The following is a 19143-nucleotide window of genomic DNA, read 5'->3' as shown; positions in this document are numbered from 1 at the left end:
GTTTTCCGTCTTGCGAGGCATTCGTCTTGTGGGGCACCACTGTAGATGGTATTTAACACCTGAAAGAATAGCAAAAATGGAATAAATATTGTAGCAATGTCTGCTGGCATTGCAACACTGGAAAAGGTACTATGATACATATATGGTGGAATTATTTAAAATCAAACAATTTTGAGAAATATATAACGAAATGAAAAAAATGTTTAGGAAAACACTAGGTTTTCTATTGGGAATAGTACCAGGAAATCAAAAGGAAAAAGACAAGACAGCATATTTATACGCAACAGTAGCCGTTAGGCTATTGATTGTGAAAAATTGGAAAAGTGGTATTATACCGACAAGAATAGAGTGGCTTGCCAAATTATTGCAGTACTACAATATATCCAAAACAATGGGAGAAATTGGAAGGATCTCAAAAGAGAAAATAGACAGGGATTGGAAGGTGTTTAAAGGATATTTGCAAAACCATGTTGAAAAATCAGAACTATTAGAATAAACAAGTTCAGTTTTAAATACTGGAATACTAAATAAGATGGGTAACAATGCGTAAGAGAAAAAGCATGAAATTAGGTTAAAGGTGTGTGAAAGAAAGTAATAGAAGTGGAAAGAAATTGCAATTGAGTAGATTGGAAGTCTAACACAAAGGTGGGGTGACGGGTGGTGATGGGAAAAGGAATTATTTGTGGGATTGAGTGTAGGTATGTTGGAACATTTTTAAGGATTGTATGAAATTTATGTTTGTATATTTTCCCTATGTGTGTATTACTGCTGAATTATTTTAACAATAAAAACTCTCCCCCCCAAAAAAAAAATGACGGGGGAAAAAGATGTGAAGGAAATAAGCAGCTATCTTATCTTTAAAAGACCATCTTAAGGCAGCCCTGTTTAGGGAAGTTTTTAATATTTAATGCGGTATTGTTTTTAACACTCAATTGGGAGCCGCCCAGAGTGGCTGGGGAAACTCATTATTATTATTATTAAGAAACCAGAGGCCTTTCTTCTTGGAATAATGGGTCTGGAATTGCCCAAGAAAGATGTTAGACTGTTTTTGTATGCCACAACTGCAGCTAGAATTTTGTTAGCTAAGAATTGGAAAACACAAGTCCCAACAGTGGAGAAATAGGAGATGAAGATGATGGAACTAGCCGACCTGACTGGAAGCGTCCGTGACCAGGAGGAGTACCAGAAGGAATGGATGAAATTCAAAGACTATTAGTTAAATATGCTAAGGTAACTTAATTGGAAAAACTTGCAAATACCAGATAGGGTTAGGATTTAAATAGGTGATGTTAGAGAATAAAATGTTTAAAGTTAAAATGAAAACAAAGAATGATGTTAAGTGATTAAGTTACTTTTATGAGAAATTTGGTTTTGGAAAACTGTTACAATGATATACACTGAAACTCAGCCAGGGGGATTAGAGGAAGTCACTTTACAATGTTAGTAAGATTGGATTAAGTACAGTTAATATTTATGTTTAAAAATTCTGGACAATCAATAAAAGAAATGGGGGGGAGGAAATACAAGTCACCCAGGGTTGAGGAAACTTTTGAAAATTGGCTAAACAGCTTAAGTTTTTTCCTGCGTAGTAGCTGCTGTTTATCTGGAGAGCAATGCATTTAATTGTTTATCAATCACTCATGAGACGGCCTATGCCATGGCTGGTGAGGCAGCAGCTATTCAGTACGGTAAGGCTTTCCAGAGAAACGCTGTACTGTTGCTGACTGCACGCTGGGATTTAGTGGACAATTTATTTGGCTTACATACGTGGGCCCTCATATCGAAAAGAAACCTCTGGACCAGGGTAAATTCCTAAAATCAGACATAAAAAAGGATACATGCCGCAAGGTATGTTGGGAGTTTAACAAGGGATTATGCCAAAGGCAAAGTTGTAAGAACTCGCGTGAGTCTGACAGGTGCCGGGGTAATCACCCCGGAGTGTCTGGTTACAGAGGCAAACAGCCCTTTTGGGGAGGCAGGGGGTCACACCAGCAGAGTAGAAAGGGTGGGCAACCCGCTCCAGGGGGTGCGAGTAGACAATAAATCTCTTTCACTGGCATTCTCACCCATCAAATCTTAATGCGCTAAAAGCCCTTCTTGACCTGCACCTCAATAAAAATAAATAAATCAGCATTTACCTTAGGGAGGTTTTCTCCAAGGGTTTTAGAATCCCAGTGGCGTTCGCCCCCAATTCTGGGGATCCACAGAATCAAAAATCATTAAGCGAATGGCCTGATGTAGCAAAAAGGAAAATAGAAAAAGAAATATTGGCAGGGCGGGTGGCTGGTCCCTTCGCTAGTCCACCTATTCCAAATTTACACATATCTCCGCTAAGGATTGTGCCCAAAAAAGTGCCTGGGGAATTTTGTATGATTCACAACTTATCCCAAAGGGGGCTCAGTAAATGATGTCATCCCAGGCAAACTCTGCTCAGTAAAATACGCCTCATTTGATCATGCCATCAAACTTACTCGGTCTTTTGGAAAGAGGGCACTATTAGCAAAATGCAACATTGAATCCACATTTCGTCTCCTACAAATACATCCTGATGACTTCCGTTGGTTATATTTTAAGTTCGAGGGCTCCTATTACGTGGATAAAGCAATGCCAATGGTGTTGCTACCAAAGGGTTAAGAGATAGCAAGATGCTCTAATCACTGAGCAGCTGGAAGTCATTAAGCTTCCAGGAATGTGAGTTTGTATAAATAGTCAGTTCACTCGTGTGTTTGTTCCCCTTTTGGGCGTGTTTGCTGATATGTGTGGCTCGTCGCCAGGGTTTTTTTTTTCTTTTGTAAATAAACCTTTTCTTTGAGTTCCAAACTGCTTGCTCCAAGATTCCTCTTTGAAAAGATACTGCCTCTCCTGCCCTTCTTAAACCGCTGCGCGAAATGCTCTGCTGTAATGGGACTTGTGACGATGGAAGCGCACTGGACATTTACTTAGCATTAAACTAATTAAAGTTTAATGGGACAAATGGGTTGCTCAGTCACTCGCGCCGCCTTTGAAACTTTTAACACCTTCTTGGATTGGGCCCTGCATTTTAAAACTGGTTTGTCTGGGGTGACCCATTATCTTGATCCTTTTATATTAGCTGGACCCCCAAATAATAATTCATGCTCAACTCTGCTTAATGCTCTTGCCTCTCTTTCTGTGGAGTTAGGAGTTCCCCTGGCAGCGGAAGAAACCAAAGGTCTTGTCACGACTATGACTTATCTGGGTATTGAGCTCAACAGTCGCCCAGACATCGCATTTGCCTGAGGCCAAGCTGACAGCTCTTAAAAGTGGCTGTTTCTCAACTGCTCATGCTCAAAAAAAGTAACACTCAGGCAAATTCAGTCCTTGTTAGGCCACGTGAACTTTGCCTATTGGGTGGTAGCCCCAGGTTGCCCTTTCTGCTCACGGTTGGCTAGGTTATCTGAGGGCTGCTGTCACCACATCATAGGGTACACCTTACAAAAGCAATAAAATGAGATCTCAAGGTTTGGCTTGGCTTTCTAGAAAATTATAACGGAATCTCTCTCTGACAGGATACTTTAAGGCTTTCCACTCATTTTCAGGTTCAGTCGGATGCAGCAGGATCTTCAGGGGTCACTGGTGTTCCAAACAATGGTCAGCCAGTTGGCAGGATACTTCCATTACCCTGATGTTGAGAAAGATGGAGGGCACAAGGAGAGGGGACGGCAGAGGACGAGATGGTTGGACAGTGTTCTTGAAGCTACCAGCATCAGTTTGACCAAACTGTGGGAAGCAGCGGAAGATAGGAGTGCCTGGCGTGCTCTGGTCCATGGGGTCACGAAGAGCCGGACATGACTAAACGACAACAAATTCTGCTAGAACTTGAGGACTGAAGCGGACCAAGGGTGTTCTGGTGTCAGAATAGATGAATGGATTTATTAGCAGAAATATTAGGAGGCAGCCAGAAATGGCACAGATGGAGCTGATTGGGTGGGGGGTTTGTATACAGATTGAAGTGAACACAGAATAAAAAGCTATGCTGTGCGCCTACAGTTCAAGGCAAAATTAAACACCTGAGCAACAGCCAACTCTAAATGCCCACTGTCCTTTTAACAGCTGATCTTAACAGGGGAATAAGCAGGAGTAAAGCTGTGAGGGGGGGGAACCTATTTTTGTATTGCTTTGAACTCTTCACGGTTAAGTATTCACAAGTCAACCCACATTATTAAACTGCAAAAAAGAATATGCTGTTCATTAGTATTCGGGAAGTATCTTTAGAACTGCTTACAGTTTATTAGCAACTTATGAATTGTTTGCTCTGAACGCTGTTTGCTTTTATTCAGTGTTGCAGGCTCCATGATCCCCTGAGGGGATGAATGAAAGCTTTTGCTTTTGAATGAAGACAAATGCATAACTGAAGAGCCGAAGAACAGTGTGGTGTTGCATATCATAGGTCACTATAGTTTAAACAAACTTATCAATAAGGATTATCACAAAACTATAGCAAGTCATGTTCTGCATTTCAAGCAAACTGAAGGAAGGAAATTCTGGCTAATTTGCATTCCCCATCAGTAGAAGTAATACTCTGTGTTCAGAGTATGACATCTCCCTCCCTAGTGCCACCCTCTGTACCCAACCAGAGATAAAGGAGCACAGCCATTTTTGGGCTATGCCCTGTGTCGCCACATCAGCGAGGTGGTGGTCCAGATGACAACACTGTCATCCCTGAGGTAATAAATTGCCCTTAGAAAAGCCAGTATAGTGGTTGTCTGGTATGGTGGCTCTGTTGATTAACAGTCCTCCCACTGTTAGCTTGTGGGTTTGTGTGGAAAGCTGTTAACAATTCTGGAATAATAAGCTCAAACACAAGTGTTTCTCATTAAGGTCTCAAGGCCAATATTGTTAATCCAAGGCCCGTAATGAGAACAGACTGATACCTTTGGGGTAGGGGTAAGGGTGAACACCCATAGTTTTAAATCTGGGTTAGGACTGGTAAGACTGATGGTGGAAGTTCATCATGGATGATCAGTGCCTGTTCAGACCCCAGTTGGCATCTTTCTCCTGCTCATAAAATTATTTATGTCCTTTGTGTTAGGCAACCAGATGAGGTAGTTTTGCTTTAAAATGTTTTTTTTTAAATAAAAAAAAACTTTTACAAAAACTGACTTTGGACTGCATTTCTGAACCTCCTGATTGTGACTGCACTTCATGTCCAACCAAGAATACCATGAATTTTCTATCCATTTCAGTGTGAGATTGAGCTCCCATAGCAGAGGCATTATTTTTAAGTATGAACACATGATTGGGTTGGATGGTTGCCTGTATTCTTAAGTCTAACTTGCCTACCCTGAAGGCTACCCCCAGGGCCTGCAACTTGACTTTTTGGCATGCTGCCCTGTTTGGTATTTAAATCCTAGAAAAGGTAAATCAAAGCCTGGTAAACCGATTGTGTGCCATCTTTTAACTGGATGGTGAATTTGGAAGGATTTCACGAACACATTGTCCCTACTTGAGTTTGTACACGAGGCAGTGATGAAATATCTAAAGGTGTTGAATGGTCTCTTTAAATTGGAAGGTTCATTATTGTTCCACAAGATGGGTATTTCTTTAAGGGCCAGAGCAAATAACGTGACCTAGTTTTATAGATGTGAAGCAATATAGCAGATGCTGTTAGGTTGTGGTGATTAAGCTGTTCGGTACAGTATATAAAGAGCAGCACCTAGCTCTCTCAGTACCCTGGTGGATGGGTCATGCTTATTGATATATTACAATTAATGTAAAACTTTTTATTATTAAAACCTAGCTAAAGTTCTTTTGCGTTCCTTGTAATGTGTGGTCTCCCCAGCATGCCTTCTGCAGTGCAGCAGGTCTGCAAGTAGCCAACAGAAGGTTGTACTGAGATTGCTTGCTGTGGCCAGTTACATATATATAACACATATACACGCCACCCATTTCCTCTACAGAGAATGGGTGGCTTTTAAGGCAAAAGGACTTATCAAACTGTACCAGCGCCTGCAATATATGCCATATTCTTATCGGTATGCCCATGGTGGCTAGTGTCCTGGTTTGCTGCCCAGCCCTGGCCATTGGTGCAGATCAAATATCTTACACGGCCATTGGAGGGCCATCGCCTGAGCAGACTGCATCACTCTGCCTAATGGCTGTGCCGGCCATGTATAGAAGTAACCGCTGTACCGCTTTTTCAACAGCCATGACTCAGTAAACAAATAAATAAATGCTTAAGTCAAGAAAGAACTTGGCATATCAAGTTGAATGTTGAATACACATTCAACACATGTTGAATCAAGTTGAATACACCAAAATCTTGAGGGAGAATTTCCTGAAGAAATTCAACATTGTAGCTTAATCTAATAAATGTAACATATGGACTTGAATGTTTATAAATACAGTGGTGCCCCGCAAGACGAACGCCTCGCAAGACGAAAAACCCGCTAGACGAAAGGGTTTTCCGTTTTGGAGGCGCTTCGTAAAACGAATTCCCCTATGGGGTTGCTTCGCAAGACGAAAAAAATCTTGCATCCCCCCGCGGGGTTTTTTCGCTTTTTTCGCCCTTTTCTTAAGCCGCTAAGCCGCTTATCAGCTGTTCCGCTGATAAGCCGCTTAACAGCTGATCGCTGGAAGCCGCTTGACAGCTGTAGCGCTAATCCGCTAAGCTGTCAATGGGCTTGCTTCGCAAGACGAAAAAACCACTATACGAAGAGCCTCACGGAACGGATTAATTTCGTCTTGCGAGGCACCACTGTATATCAAAACCGTGAGAATTTGCTAAAGAAGCCAGAGACTCTTCATGGGCGAAACAGGTGACAAATGCCGCCACCCTCTCTTAACTCTTGTGCGTAACATCACCAACACTTCGTTTGATCAAACTTATTCTCGTTGATATCTACAGGAGCCTGGCTAAAGGAACATTTAAAGACTATCTTCATTTGGGACACAATTTGGATGAGTTTTCTGTTTGTGACTTCTGTAGATCTTGTACATAGCTCTCTCAATTTTTGGATTATTAAAGATTTAGAACGTAGAATGGGTTTTTAGTTTTGTGTGCCACTTATGTGCTGCTTACTTTATACCGGTCTACTGAGAATTGGCAGCATAGGTTCATTTCTTCAGAGCTATTTCAACAGCAGCAAACCATTAAGCTATACACATCAGGACTTGCCCATTTCAGGAGACCAGGGCAAGCAGCATAGGCAGAGAGAACAAAAAGACTGCTGGTTACCTCAAGCCAATCATAATAAATTCCTACATTTGGCTTTTTGCACACTTGGTGTTCTTTTTCTACAAGTTGCTCAGCCATTCACAAGCCTTTTCTGCCATCTGGTGGCTAGTATGTGTCACACAATTTTAAATATTGTCTGTACATTTAAACAAGGCATCTGAACACTGGATGCCAACAGGTACACCAATACCTGAACCTAAAACTTAATCCTATCGGATCAATGAAATTTTAAGCCAGGAGAGGGAGCAAATTTTTTAAAGTTATGTTTGCATGACCACAATGTACATACAAGAGCATTAATTCACCAATAATAATGAGGCATCTGGTGGCTGCACTTTTCTGAGGTCCACGGCAACTACAAAATCTGGGCTGCAGAAGCAAAAACATTACTTTTTAACCTTTGTCTTTTAATTCTCTATGGCCTTTTTGAGTAGGTGGGTTGTTTAAAATATATATAGGACTTTGGGTCAAGTTGGCACCTGGAAAGAGGATATTCAGTCTGTTCAGCACTCTCAAGTGAACCTAAGACGACAGATGCATAAATCTCAAAGGTGTGACCACAGGGTGTGTCTGTTTGAGAGAAGGGGAAGGATAATCCTATACTGGTGGTCACCCAAGCTCAGTTGCACAAAGCCGCCTAAGACACCTAATGGACCCCAGTAAAACCTTCAAAGGAGTCAAGGCAAGGGTGCCTATTGGCCCCTCTACTATTTAATTTCTATCTAAATAACTTAGTATCTGCACTCAATGACTCAGAACTCCATCCGCCAAAGCTTGCAAATCGGCATATTTCGGTTCTGCTTTATGCCGATGATGCGGTAATCCTATCTAAAACCCCCATTGGACTCAAAAGAGCACTAAGAAAGCTCACAGCATACTGTGAATCTGAATGTCTCAAAATCAACTATCAAAAGACCAAGATACTCGCTTTTGGGGAAAAACCCAAGCTTAGAAGCTGGGAACTCCAAGGCCATAAATTAGAACAAGTGACAAACTACAAGTATCTAGGAATGGTGGTACAGGCCTCAGGAACCAACATACTACACATAAACTCCATCAGGAGTTCAGGAGAAAAACCCCCCGCAAATTGTATTCTTAAATTCCGCAGCTCTAAAATTATACAAGGCCAAAACTTTGGCACAACTCCTGGATGGTTCCTTCCTCTGCTTTCTCACCCGTTGAGAGTTCAAGCTAGACTTCTTAGAGCTCTCCTCCAAGTCCCCAGATGCGTCTCCAACGCATATGTGAGATTGGAAACGGGGATGATGAGTGGAGGCTAGCATTTGCTTAACATCAATCTACAAATGGCTGACACTGAATCTGCTCCCCCCCCCCCCGAGGGATAGCCCCACTGATCCTCTGTGACAAATTCCAGTCAGGCTGGCAGACTGCAGTTCTGAACACCCTCCGGAAACTGGGTTTTGCCCCTCAAGCCCTTCTAAGTCTGGGGTTGGGCCAGGCAAAAGCCATGGTCAGGCAAAGAATATTAGATACCGAGACACAACTGGACTGTGCAAGGTGCCCCGACTATAAAATTGGAGAAATCGTGAGATATATAGCCGCACTGGCAGCATATCTCTTCTTTCTCGTATCTAGAAATGCAAGAAGGGCCTTTACACTCGCCAGAAGCATGGCTCTTCCCTCGCCGGTCCTGGATGGAGCCTTTAGAAGGGTCCCATATGCTCAGAGACTTTGCACCTGTCCACTGGGAGAGATAGGAAGGCCAGAACACTTGCTCTTTAAATGTCCCTTTTACTTAAAAGGCACATAGTAAGTTCATTGATCCCCTACTAGTGAGGCTCACCGACCTCCCGCAAAAGCAAAAATTTGACCTTTTGCTGTTAGGCAAAGATCAGAAGAAAACCTGTATGGTCACCAGATTCTGTGTACGAATCTGTAGAAGCAAACCATCGTCCAACTCAAAATAAAGGAAAATCCCCAAACTCGGTTCCATGGGTCAACTCCCTGGGATAGTTTATTGCTGCACATTGTTTCTAAGTTTATTGTACATTGTTTTAATTGTTTTAACCATATTTGCACATCAGTTTCTAATGTTGCAATTGTCCTCTATTTCAGAGGCTTCTACTCTGCAGCCTCTTATAGTTGTTTTAACTGCGAGTCTTTTAGTTCTTACGCTCTTACAGTTGTTTTAACTGCTTGTTTGTTTTTAGTTCTTATCTGTTTTAATTATCAGTTTTTATCCATTGTCAGTGTTTAATCTTGTATTTTATTCAGATGTTTTATCCTATGCTTGTTTCTTTGTCCTTATTTGCTCCAACATTTATCAGTTAAAAAAATAAAAATCCTAACTGCTATTTTATTTTTATGTTGTTTTTTTATACTGGTCTGTGACCATAGTAAAGTTCATTCATTCATCAGTTGCACCATTTGCAATGGAATAAAGCTGACAAATACCCAGGCCAAGCCAAATTACAGATTTCTGTGCTTGGCGTGTTTATGGGCAGCCAAATCTCATTTACAGCCCAGGAGTTTAATTGGTCATGTGGACATTGACTTGGGAAAGGAGGCGTGATTCATTCAATTGCTGACAATAATTCCACATGAAAATCTTCCTTGTATTTGGTCACCAGACCCAGAGTTTTTGAAAACAAACATTGCAAAACTTGACAACAGATTCTTTAAATTCTACCGCTCCCAGGATGAAGGACACAATGAGGTCCCTTTCCCTAATGCCCCTAATAGGTATTTGAAAGATCCCTCAAATAAAAATATTTTTCAGCTGCAACTCACAGGAACACACTTCTAGCACCTCTCAGGTGGGTACCATTGCCATTACAGGATAATGAGGGAGGAATTTGTGAATTCCGGCGCCTCTTTCTAGAAAAATAGCAATGGTTACTCTAGGTATCTTTTTCAGCCAAGAGTATCAGAGGCATAATTTGGATTCCATAAAGCTAGAAACACTATTAACTATGTCCTTTGCAATTTAATTAAAACTACACAAAGACTCTCCAAGAATCTTTCACAGCTTTCATAAATCTGATTTCAGCCTTCAACTCAGTAAATATAAATAGCAAAGCTTGTCACACAGGCAGGAGCCCATACAAATCTTGATCTAAGATGCTATGGTTAATTTTAGAACTCCATCAAAATCTTGCCTACGTAAGATTGAGTTTAACAGGATATATTCTGCCCCCTGTAATTTGTTAATGTAGTACTAAGTACTAGTAGTAAGTCGAGGATTTAGTTATTGCATTGGTATTTGTACGTCTGTCCTAAAAATTCTTATTTTATGCCACTATAATGGATGCCCAATTTTAAGTCATGGTGATTACTCTATTAGTTTACAAATAAATTTGTCTTATCAAATTACTTTTCCCAGTGACAGAGAAAGGCAAACAATACCCCCAAAAAACCTTTTAACTGTACTTTGCTTTGACTGTTTGCTTTCAGCTGCTATGCGCACAGCTCACTGTAGGAAAGTAGCATGCAAATAAATTCAATTAACATTGAAAGATCTTCATTTATTGGCCTACCAGCAAAAAAATAATTAGGTACTGCATTTTCACCCCCGCCCCTAAAGCAACCTAGATTTACAAGATCCTTTCATGCAGCCCCCCTGAACTTTAAAATGCAGTTTCCCTCAGCTCAAATTTGAGTATCCTATTTATTTTTGAGTCTATATTGCAAGCTGCTAGCATCATTAGGAAAACCCCCAAGCATTCACAGAATGTTTTGCAGCAAGGGCACTGTGTGTGCGCACACACAAGGCAATACAACTAAATACATAACTAGCTGCAGAGAACAAGTCTACAGCATATTTCCAGCATTTTATGATTGCATCAGTGTTGAAGCCCAAGTAGCTATGCCTTTCAGTAGTTTAAGTTCAAAGTCTGCCCTTCTCCCAATAAACTATGCCAAAATACTACTGGGCTAACCTAACACCCCCACATACACCAAAGCAAGGAATAGATAACTTTGCAGGGTGTCATAATATAGCCCACTCTCCAAGCTAGTTCCCTACCTACCCTTGCAAATACATGTAAAGCAACCCAATTTTATCTGTATTATTGGCAGAGTATTCTTCCCATGTTTACAAACTATGATGGGGGGAGGTTGCATTTCCCCCCCCCCTGCACTGCTCAAGTTTGCATTTAGCCCACTCTCCAGGTTAATTCCCCACCTACCCTTGTAATACATATAAAACAATCCAGTTTTATTTGCATTGGCAGAGTATTCTTCCCTCGTTTAACAAACAATGGGTTTGTTTAACAAACCTCGTTTAACAAACAATGGGTAGGGAGGTTTAAATTTTTTTCCCCTAGCACTGCCTCAGGTTCCATTTGTCTTTTCTCCCTTGCACTGTTTGAAAACTCGTCTAAAAAGCCTCCCCCCTTTCAAAGCAGCGTTTGAAACGCTCCTCTCCCTGCCCCTTCCCACTCTAAACACGCCGAAGCTCAAACTCCGCGCCCCAAACGCGAGTAACGCGACGAGCTTCTGCTGGCAGGTATTTATAGCCGAACTTGCGCACGCGCGCTGCCTTCTCCGAGCCCCTCGGGAAGAGGGCCGCGCCCCTCTTTCCCATAACCGCGGAACTTGCCGAAGCAGCAGCGACGGCGGCCGAAAGGGGCGGGGCTCGCGCCGGGCGCCGGAAGTCCGCCCTCTTCCATAGGCCGGGTAAGTGAGTCGCTGCTGCTGCTGTTTTGTTTTGCTCGCCTTGGCCGCCGCCGCTGCTTCTCCGCTGCATCTTCCAGGAAGGAGGAGGATGAGGCTGGTGATCCTTGACAACTACGACCTGGCCAGCGAGTGGGCTGCGAAGTATATCTGCAACCGCGTCATCCAGTACAAACCGAGCCCGGGCAGGTATTTCACTCTGGGCTTGCCAACAGGTAAATGAAGGCAATTGCTTGGCATTTATTGATTAAAAACTGCTGGGGGGGTTTTGTGTGTTTTTTGCCTCTCTCACACATCAGGGGCTCTCCCAGATGTCACCAGAGATATAACTGAGTGAGGAGGACAAAATTGGACGCACACACCCAACTTTGAGTTGCCACCTGTATAAATATAGATATTATTATTATTATTTTATTTTGTGGCTCCTTGGCTCAGCGCCCTGTGCAGGGGAACTGCCCTAAATCCAGCCCTCCTAGCACAGCGTCAGAGAATGAAAACCAATACTGTGCAAGTGATTAAAGTTTTAAGAAAAGCAGATTCCAGCTAAACGACAGGAATAATTTTCTGGCAGCAAGTTTGACAGCTGAACGTGCTGCCTCCGGAAGTGGTGGACTCTCCTTCCTTGGAGGTTTTTAAGCAGAGGTTGGATGGTCATCTGTCATGGATGCTATGGTTTCCTCTATTGCAGGGGTTGGGCTCATAGCTGTCAACTTTCCCCTTTTCTTAAGAGGAATGTCCCTTTAAAAAGGGGAAAAGTTGACAGCTATGCTTGGGGTAGATGACCTTCGGGATGCCTTCCAACTCTACAAGTGGGCACCGAACATGACCCTGCGCTGTGCAGGAAGCCACTGTTCATCCTTCAACTGCCCGCGTATTGTTGTGGGATAATTTCCTTCCGGCCAGGTTTGTGAGTTCCTCCCTCATCCTGCTATCTATTCTCAACCATGTGACACTCACTTCCCCTATTTGTTTAACGCAGTTAAAGTGGGTTCACAGATACACACATATCCCAGAAAGCCCAATAGTCTCAGGAGAGGCTGTAAAGGAAAGAACATAGGATGTTTTTTCTTTTCCAACTTCTCCAAACCACCCCCCCTCCCCAGGATCCAGATGCACACATGTACTGCAAAATGCCTGCTCCCAGAGTAGCCTAATGGAAATGGCTTCTGGAGTTTCTTTACACATTCATGCGGCAAGAAAGTAGCACATTTTAAAAGTTTCAACAAGGTCCTGACCAGGTTTACTCGGAGGCAGCTACTGCATGGTTCAGTGGGGCTTGCTTCTGTGTAAGGGTTACTTCATACGTTGATTTCTTTCTCTTCCTGCTCTCCAGAGCGAGTCTGTTATGGAAAGAAGGGTGAGGGGGGAGCTAGTGACTGCCGAAAAAGATGGCTAGAAGCCTTGAGCTTCATGTAGTGACAATGGGTCCCTGGCTTTTGAAGGCGGGAGTAAGAATGGTAGGAGCACCTTCAAGCGACTGCTGACTCTGGGCTTCTAGAGAAAGGTTTCTTTTCTGGATTCATTACATGCAGAGGAGCAAGTTCTATCTCTGTGGAGTCTCCAGAGCAAGTCAGCTTTGAGAATCACCTGTGCCTAGGTGTTTTTTGTGGGGACCAGGTGGTTTGCAATCCTGTATGTGTACTGACTAGCTTCTAAACAAATATGCATAGAATAAAGGTAAAGGGACTCCTGACCATTAGGTCCAGTCGTGGCCGACTCTGGGGTTGTGGCGCTCATCTCGCTTTATTGGCCAAGGGAGCCAGCATACAGCTTCTGGGTCATGTGGCCAACATGACTAAGCCGCTTCTGGCGAACCAGAGCAGCACACGGAAACGCCGTTTGTCTTCCCGCCGGAGTGGTACCTATTTATCTACTTGCACTTTGACATGCTTTCGAACTGCATAGAATAAAAACCTAATAAAAGCCCTTCTGCGTCAGATCAGGGGCATGTCTAATCTGGCAGCCTGCTTACCAACCAGAGATGTCTTTCGAAATCCTGAGTCATGTGGCCTCTGATCTTGGAGGTAGTGTATCTCTATAATAACCAGTAGACAGATGTTATTGTAAAAGTAGCCGTGATTACTTTTAGAGCAATTATTGAGTTGGGATAGTATCTTCCAACTGCTCCTGTTTTATCAAGGACGATCCCTAAATCACTCTTTCTCTTTTGCTTTTGTGTAGGTATGTGTGATACCATTTAATTTTTTTTCCAGATGTATCAGTTTGTTTTCTGCTGTATTGGAAAGCTGCCCATAAAAAGGAAAGCATTGTGGTCCAGTTACTCACACACTATATTTCAAATAATAATAATAATAATAATAATTCCTTCCAGTAGGTCCTTAGAGACCAACTAAGTTTGTTATTGGTATGAGCTTTCGTGTGCATTCACACTTCTTCCGCTATTGCATGACAGTCCTACACCTAGCTTGGCAACTTGTCCAGTCCTGTGACCAGCAAGTTGCTGCAACAAGTATTTATCTTCCTGCTTCTCTAGGTTACTGCTGTAGGTTGACCGTTCGAATCCCCGCAACGGGGTGAGCTCCGGTTGCTCTGTCCCAGCTTCTGCGAACCTAGCAGTTTGAAAGCATGCCAGTGCAAGTAGATAAATAGGTACTGCTGTGGCGGGACGGTAAACGGCATTTCCATGTGCTCTGGTTTCCATCATGGTATTCCGCTGCACCAGAAGTGGTTTAGTCATGCTGGCCACATGACCCGGAAAGCTGTCTATGGAAAAGCACCAGCTCACTTGGCCTGAAAGCGAGATGAGCGCCACAACCCTATAGTCACCTTTGACTGGACCAGTGGTCCTTTACCTTTTTTACCTTACTAATAATAAAAGAGATGTTAAGAGAGAAATACGTATAGTGTAAGAATAAATAAAACAGGTCGTGTTTCCATTTGTGAAATACTGGAAGGTATAAATTGAGAGATCAACTGGATTTGTAACTATTTTGCAGTTTGTGAGTACAGTGAAGGGTTTTTTCAGAGTGCATGAAATAATGAGAACTTTCTTCCTGCAGGAAGTACACCTCTGGGATGTTACAAAAAATTGATAGAATATCACAAAAGAGGAGACCTTTCTTTCAAGTATGTGAAGACATTCAATATGGATGAATATGTGGGTAGGTTTGTCTTCAATGTTTTTTGCAAAATAGGGTGGGACTGGGTGGTTTACATGTAAACCTAGAAAAATTGTTTGCAGTCCAGTAATTGGATAACTAATGTAAATTAGCACTTGTGTTGAATCTTTTGTTCCAGGGCTTCCCAGAAGTCACCCAGAAAGCTACCATTCTTACATGTGGAACAATTTTTTCAAGCATATTGATATAGATCCAAATAACGCTCATATTCTCGATGGAAATGCTGCCGATCTAAAGGCAGAGTGTGACGCGTTTGAAAAAAAGATAGAGGAAGCTGGCGGAATAGATTTATTTGTTGGAGGTAAAAATATATGTATATTATTCAACAGTGGTGGCAAAAAAGGAGTTTTTCAGTGAGCGCTCAAATCAGTAATTCATAATTACCAAACAAAATTCTGTATGCAGGTCTACTCTGAAAAATTCCATTGAGTTCAATAAGATTTACTCTCAGGCAAGTGGGGGGGATTGCAACCTAATAAAAGTATCTGGGTAGAACAAAAATAGTTGGGATGATTTATTAAACATAGTGGGAGTAGCCTGTAAGCTTAATAAACACCATCTGTTTATGTTACATATGTGCTCAGTTCTGTGCTGCAGAGTTGTTCAACTTTCAGTTTGGAGCGCATCTTATGAACTAAACTACCAAGATAAAAATATGCTTTGTGTTGTTCTGATGCTCTCAAAAGCAAACTATCAACTATAGCTTAGAATGAATGCCTCCAATCTACTGCTGCATAAAGTTATTTAATACTACCAGACATTCCCATCTACATTGTCTTCCTTGTGTGTGCCCTTTCAAGGCATTGGTCCAGATGGTCACATAGCTTTCAATGAACCAGGCTCAAGTTTGGTATCAAGAACGAGATTGAAGACGCTAGCAATGGACACCATTCTGGCAAATGCAAAATACTTCGATGGAGATTTGGCTAAAGTTCCTACTATGGCGTTAACAGTTGGCGTGGGAACCGTGATGGATGCTAGAGAAGTAAGAATATTTTTCTATCTCTTCTGGATATTTTTGTAGTGTGCTGCTTTCAGACAAGAAGTGTATCTGTGAAGCATAGCAGGTCCATTTCATTGCAAAACAATGGAATTGCAAAGTGAATCATTGCTACAAACATTCTGTGCTAATAATGCATGTTTATTTATTTTGTGCGGTGTAACTGATGATGTTGGTAAACAATATTTTCCTCCCAAGTTGGACAAGGTGCTAGAGGTGTAATTTTATTCCCAATCTGTTAGTATCCTTCTTACTGTCAATTAACATCCTGATTGAACTGAATAAAATAAAACTCTCTAGATTTGGCTTCCTCTTGAGCCGATAATGCATGTAATCTCAGTAAAATAGATGCTGCTGTTTCACACTGGTCCCGCTAGCTAGGGATGATGGGACTTGTAGTCCAACAACAGCTGGAGACCCAAGTTTGAGAAACACTGTGATTGTAGAGGACAAAACATTTTTCTCTCTCCAATTACAGTGCAGCCTTTAGGTGGACTACTTTATTTGAACGGGGACACACTTCTCCATCTCAATCCCGTCAAGTTTATGTCCTCTACTGCCCGTACAAGGTCGGCTTTGGCAGTGTCTTCTTATAGAAGCATAAAACAGTGTCAGTAGGAAATGTGTGCTTAATATCTGCCATCTTCTTTCTTCTTCTTCTTTGGCGATCACTCATAGCCGAGTAAGATTGTCTTCCATAAACACAGATTTTAACAATGAGTCTGTAAGTGACTGTGGAGGCCAATTCTGTACCCACACATCCTTCCACAGTGGGGCCATTGGTTCCCGGGCGGGAGTTGATCACGGTGTGGATTTTCCAAGCGTGCCTTCCTCTTAGCATGTTTCTCCCTTGTGTCCTGAGTTTGAGTGTCTTCAAAGCCCATGACACCTTTGGTAAAGGCTGTTGTCCAATTGGAGCACTCGCAGGCCAGTGTTTCCCAATTGTTGGTGTTTATACTACTTTTTTTTAGATTTGCCTTGAGACAGTCTTTAAACCTCTTTTGTTGACCACCAGCATTACGCTTTCCATTTTTAAGTAGAGTAGTTGCTTTGGAAGACGATCATCAGGCATCCGCACAACATGACCAGCCCAACGAAGTTAATGTTATCTGCCGTAACAACAACTGTCTGCAGATCTTCTTTAGCATAATGATGGTGCTTTTTTCTTCCAGGTGATGATTCTAATCACTGGCGCGCACAAAGCTTTTGCCTTGTACAAGGCAATTGAGGAGGGGGTCAATCACATGTGGACAGTTTCTGCTTTTCAGCAACATCCTCACACTATCTTTGTATGTGATGAAGACGCCACCTTAGAACTAAGAGTTAAAACGGTCAAGTATTTTAAAGGTGAGCTGCATTTGTAGACCAGGCTTCTGCCAGAGTAGTCTCACCTATTCCCAAGTTATTTTAAGGAATAATGGTTTACTTATTTTTTAATACACACACACAGCAATTTATTCCTTGATGGGGTGTTTAGAGATACAATGGGCCAGTGCGTCTGGCTGTTAGCCAGGTTGGTAGTTTGAGCTCACCCTTCCAGCTTTACAATTGCATGATTCTTGAACCTCGAAGTGCAAATTTGCCTATTAGTATAGCAGAATTTCCTTGGTATTCTCTTTACTGTTATTATTCCCTTCCGACAATTGGCCCTGGTGACTAGCAATAAATGGGAGCTGGATTCCACAGCCTGTTGATAGAGAGGATAAGAAAAGACATAGAATGACGGTTTATCTACACTGAAGCATTGCTAACGTCAATTCTCTTTTCTCAAGGTTTAATGCATGTGCACAACAAACTCGTGGACCCACTTTACAGTATGAAAGAGCAAAACTGAGGGAGACATCACAGTTGGACTCGTCTGGCTGACCCTGGCAGTGGTTTTAGGTAGCAGATGAATGTACTGCTATGCAATATGCTGGAATACTGGCTGAAATGGAGAATCTAAAGAACTGTGGGGTTTTGTCTTTGTTCGAAAGGTCCAAATGTGCAAACATACATTCCTCTTAGCACTGTTACAAGCACTGTTCTCTGCTTTCTTGTCCAGATCTTATTTGCCTGTTACACGCTACCTGTATGCTACTGGAAGCCAATGGAAGAGTAGTCCAGACTTTAAAGGTAGCTCTAGACAAGCTGCTTGCAGGAGGAGAGCTCTGTGTAAATTCAAGTATATATAAAAGTTCTTTTTGTCACGGGCTGTGTAATTTTAACCTACAAACTGGTAATTCAGCACTTTACTTTGAGAGACTTGCACATAACTGTCAGACCTAAACCTCAGCAGCTGCGTGCCTTAAAATCTACACCTGGGAATCCGCATGGGGCACAGAAATAAGGTAAAAGACTTTTCATCCCTAAACTGCTGGTCATGTTTTGTTGAAATCTGGAGGTGTAGCCAGTATTGGCCTTTTGCAGCAAAAACAGAAAGGAAATTATTTGGCACCTTGAATATGAACTTGGACAGTCATGGGGTGTCTTTGTCTTTCTGCTATAACACTCAGTTTCATTAAACGAAGCTAGATTTTTGAGGGTTAGCTGCCTTTCCTGCAAGGCGGAAGAAAACTGAATTATACACATCTCGAAGTATTACCTCCTTGTTGTTAACTTTCCATAAGAATGCCACACTCTTGTAATTCTAGCGTAAGTAAAGCTTAACATAGCTATTATGCTGTCTAAAATTCAATTGATGCACAACCACTGATGCACACACAGGTCCTTTTGGACCTGGGAGAGGGAGGAACAGGCTTGTGTACGCTCTGCCAATGCGCACAGGGGCCAGGAATGGAATCCCTGCACAAAATGGTCGCTGCCTCTACTGTGCAGAATGCGCTTCACTAAGGACCTCTGTGGTGCAGTGGATCAGCGTGTCCGGCTGTTAACCAGAAGGTTGGAGGTTCGAGGCCACCCAAAGATGGCTGTGGGCAGGATTGCTGCATTCCAGTGGGGGTTGGACTAGATGACCCTTGGGCCCCGTCCAATTCTACAATAATAATAATAATTTATTATTTATACCCCGCCCATCTGGCTGGGCCTCCCCAGCCACTCTGGGCGGCTTCCATAGAAACCAAAAATACGCTAAAATATCACAAGTTAAAAACTTCCCTGATGTCTTCTGAATGTCTTCTGAAGCCTTAAGATGTCTTCTGAATGTCAGATAGTTGTTTATCGCTTTGACATCT

At 42.3% G+C, this 19143-nt stretch overlaps 1 protein-coding gene across 1 annotated transcript; it reads left to right on the top strand.

The window, feature by feature from the left end:
• Positions 1-11801: 11801 nt before the first annotated feature.
• On the top strand, positions 11802-18630 carry GNPDA2 (glucosamine-6-phosphate deaminase 2). The gene is made up of 6 exons (XM_081924613.1): positions 11802-12045; positions 14851-14952; positions 15089-15271; positions 15771-15955; positions 17143-17317; positions 17743-18630. The coding sequence occupies exons 1-6, from the start codon at positions 11922-11924 to the stop codon at positions 17802-17804; spliced, it is 831 nt and encodes a 276-aa protein (XP_081780739.1). The 5' UTR covers positions 11802-11921; the 3' UTR covers positions 17805-18630.
• The last annotated feature ends 513 nt before the right edge of the window (positions 18631-19143 follow it).

This window comes from Podarcis melisellensis (assembly GCF_964234715.1).
Source record: "Podarcis melisellensis genome assembly, chromosome: 9".
Lineage (NCBI taxonomy): Eukaryota > Metazoa > Chordata > Lepidosauria > Squamata > Lacertidae > Podarcis > Podarcis melisellensis.
The sequence above is the reverse complement of the archived record's forward strand: the minus strand, read 5'-3'. Positions and strand labels throughout refer to the sequence as shown.

Coding starts and splice junctions, on each gene's coding strand:
- GNPDA2 (XM_081924613.1), top strand. CDS start 11,922: ATGAGGCTGGTGATCCTTGACAACTACGACCTGGCCAGCGAGTGGGCT. Junction 14,953..15,088: donor CAATATGGATGAATATGTGG/GTAGGTTTGTCT, acceptor CTTTTGTTCCAG/GGCTTCCCAGAAGTCACCCA. Junction 15,956..17,142: donor CCGTGATGGATGCTAGAGAA/GTAAGAATATTT, acceptor TTTTTCTTCCAG/GTGATGATTCTAATCACTGG.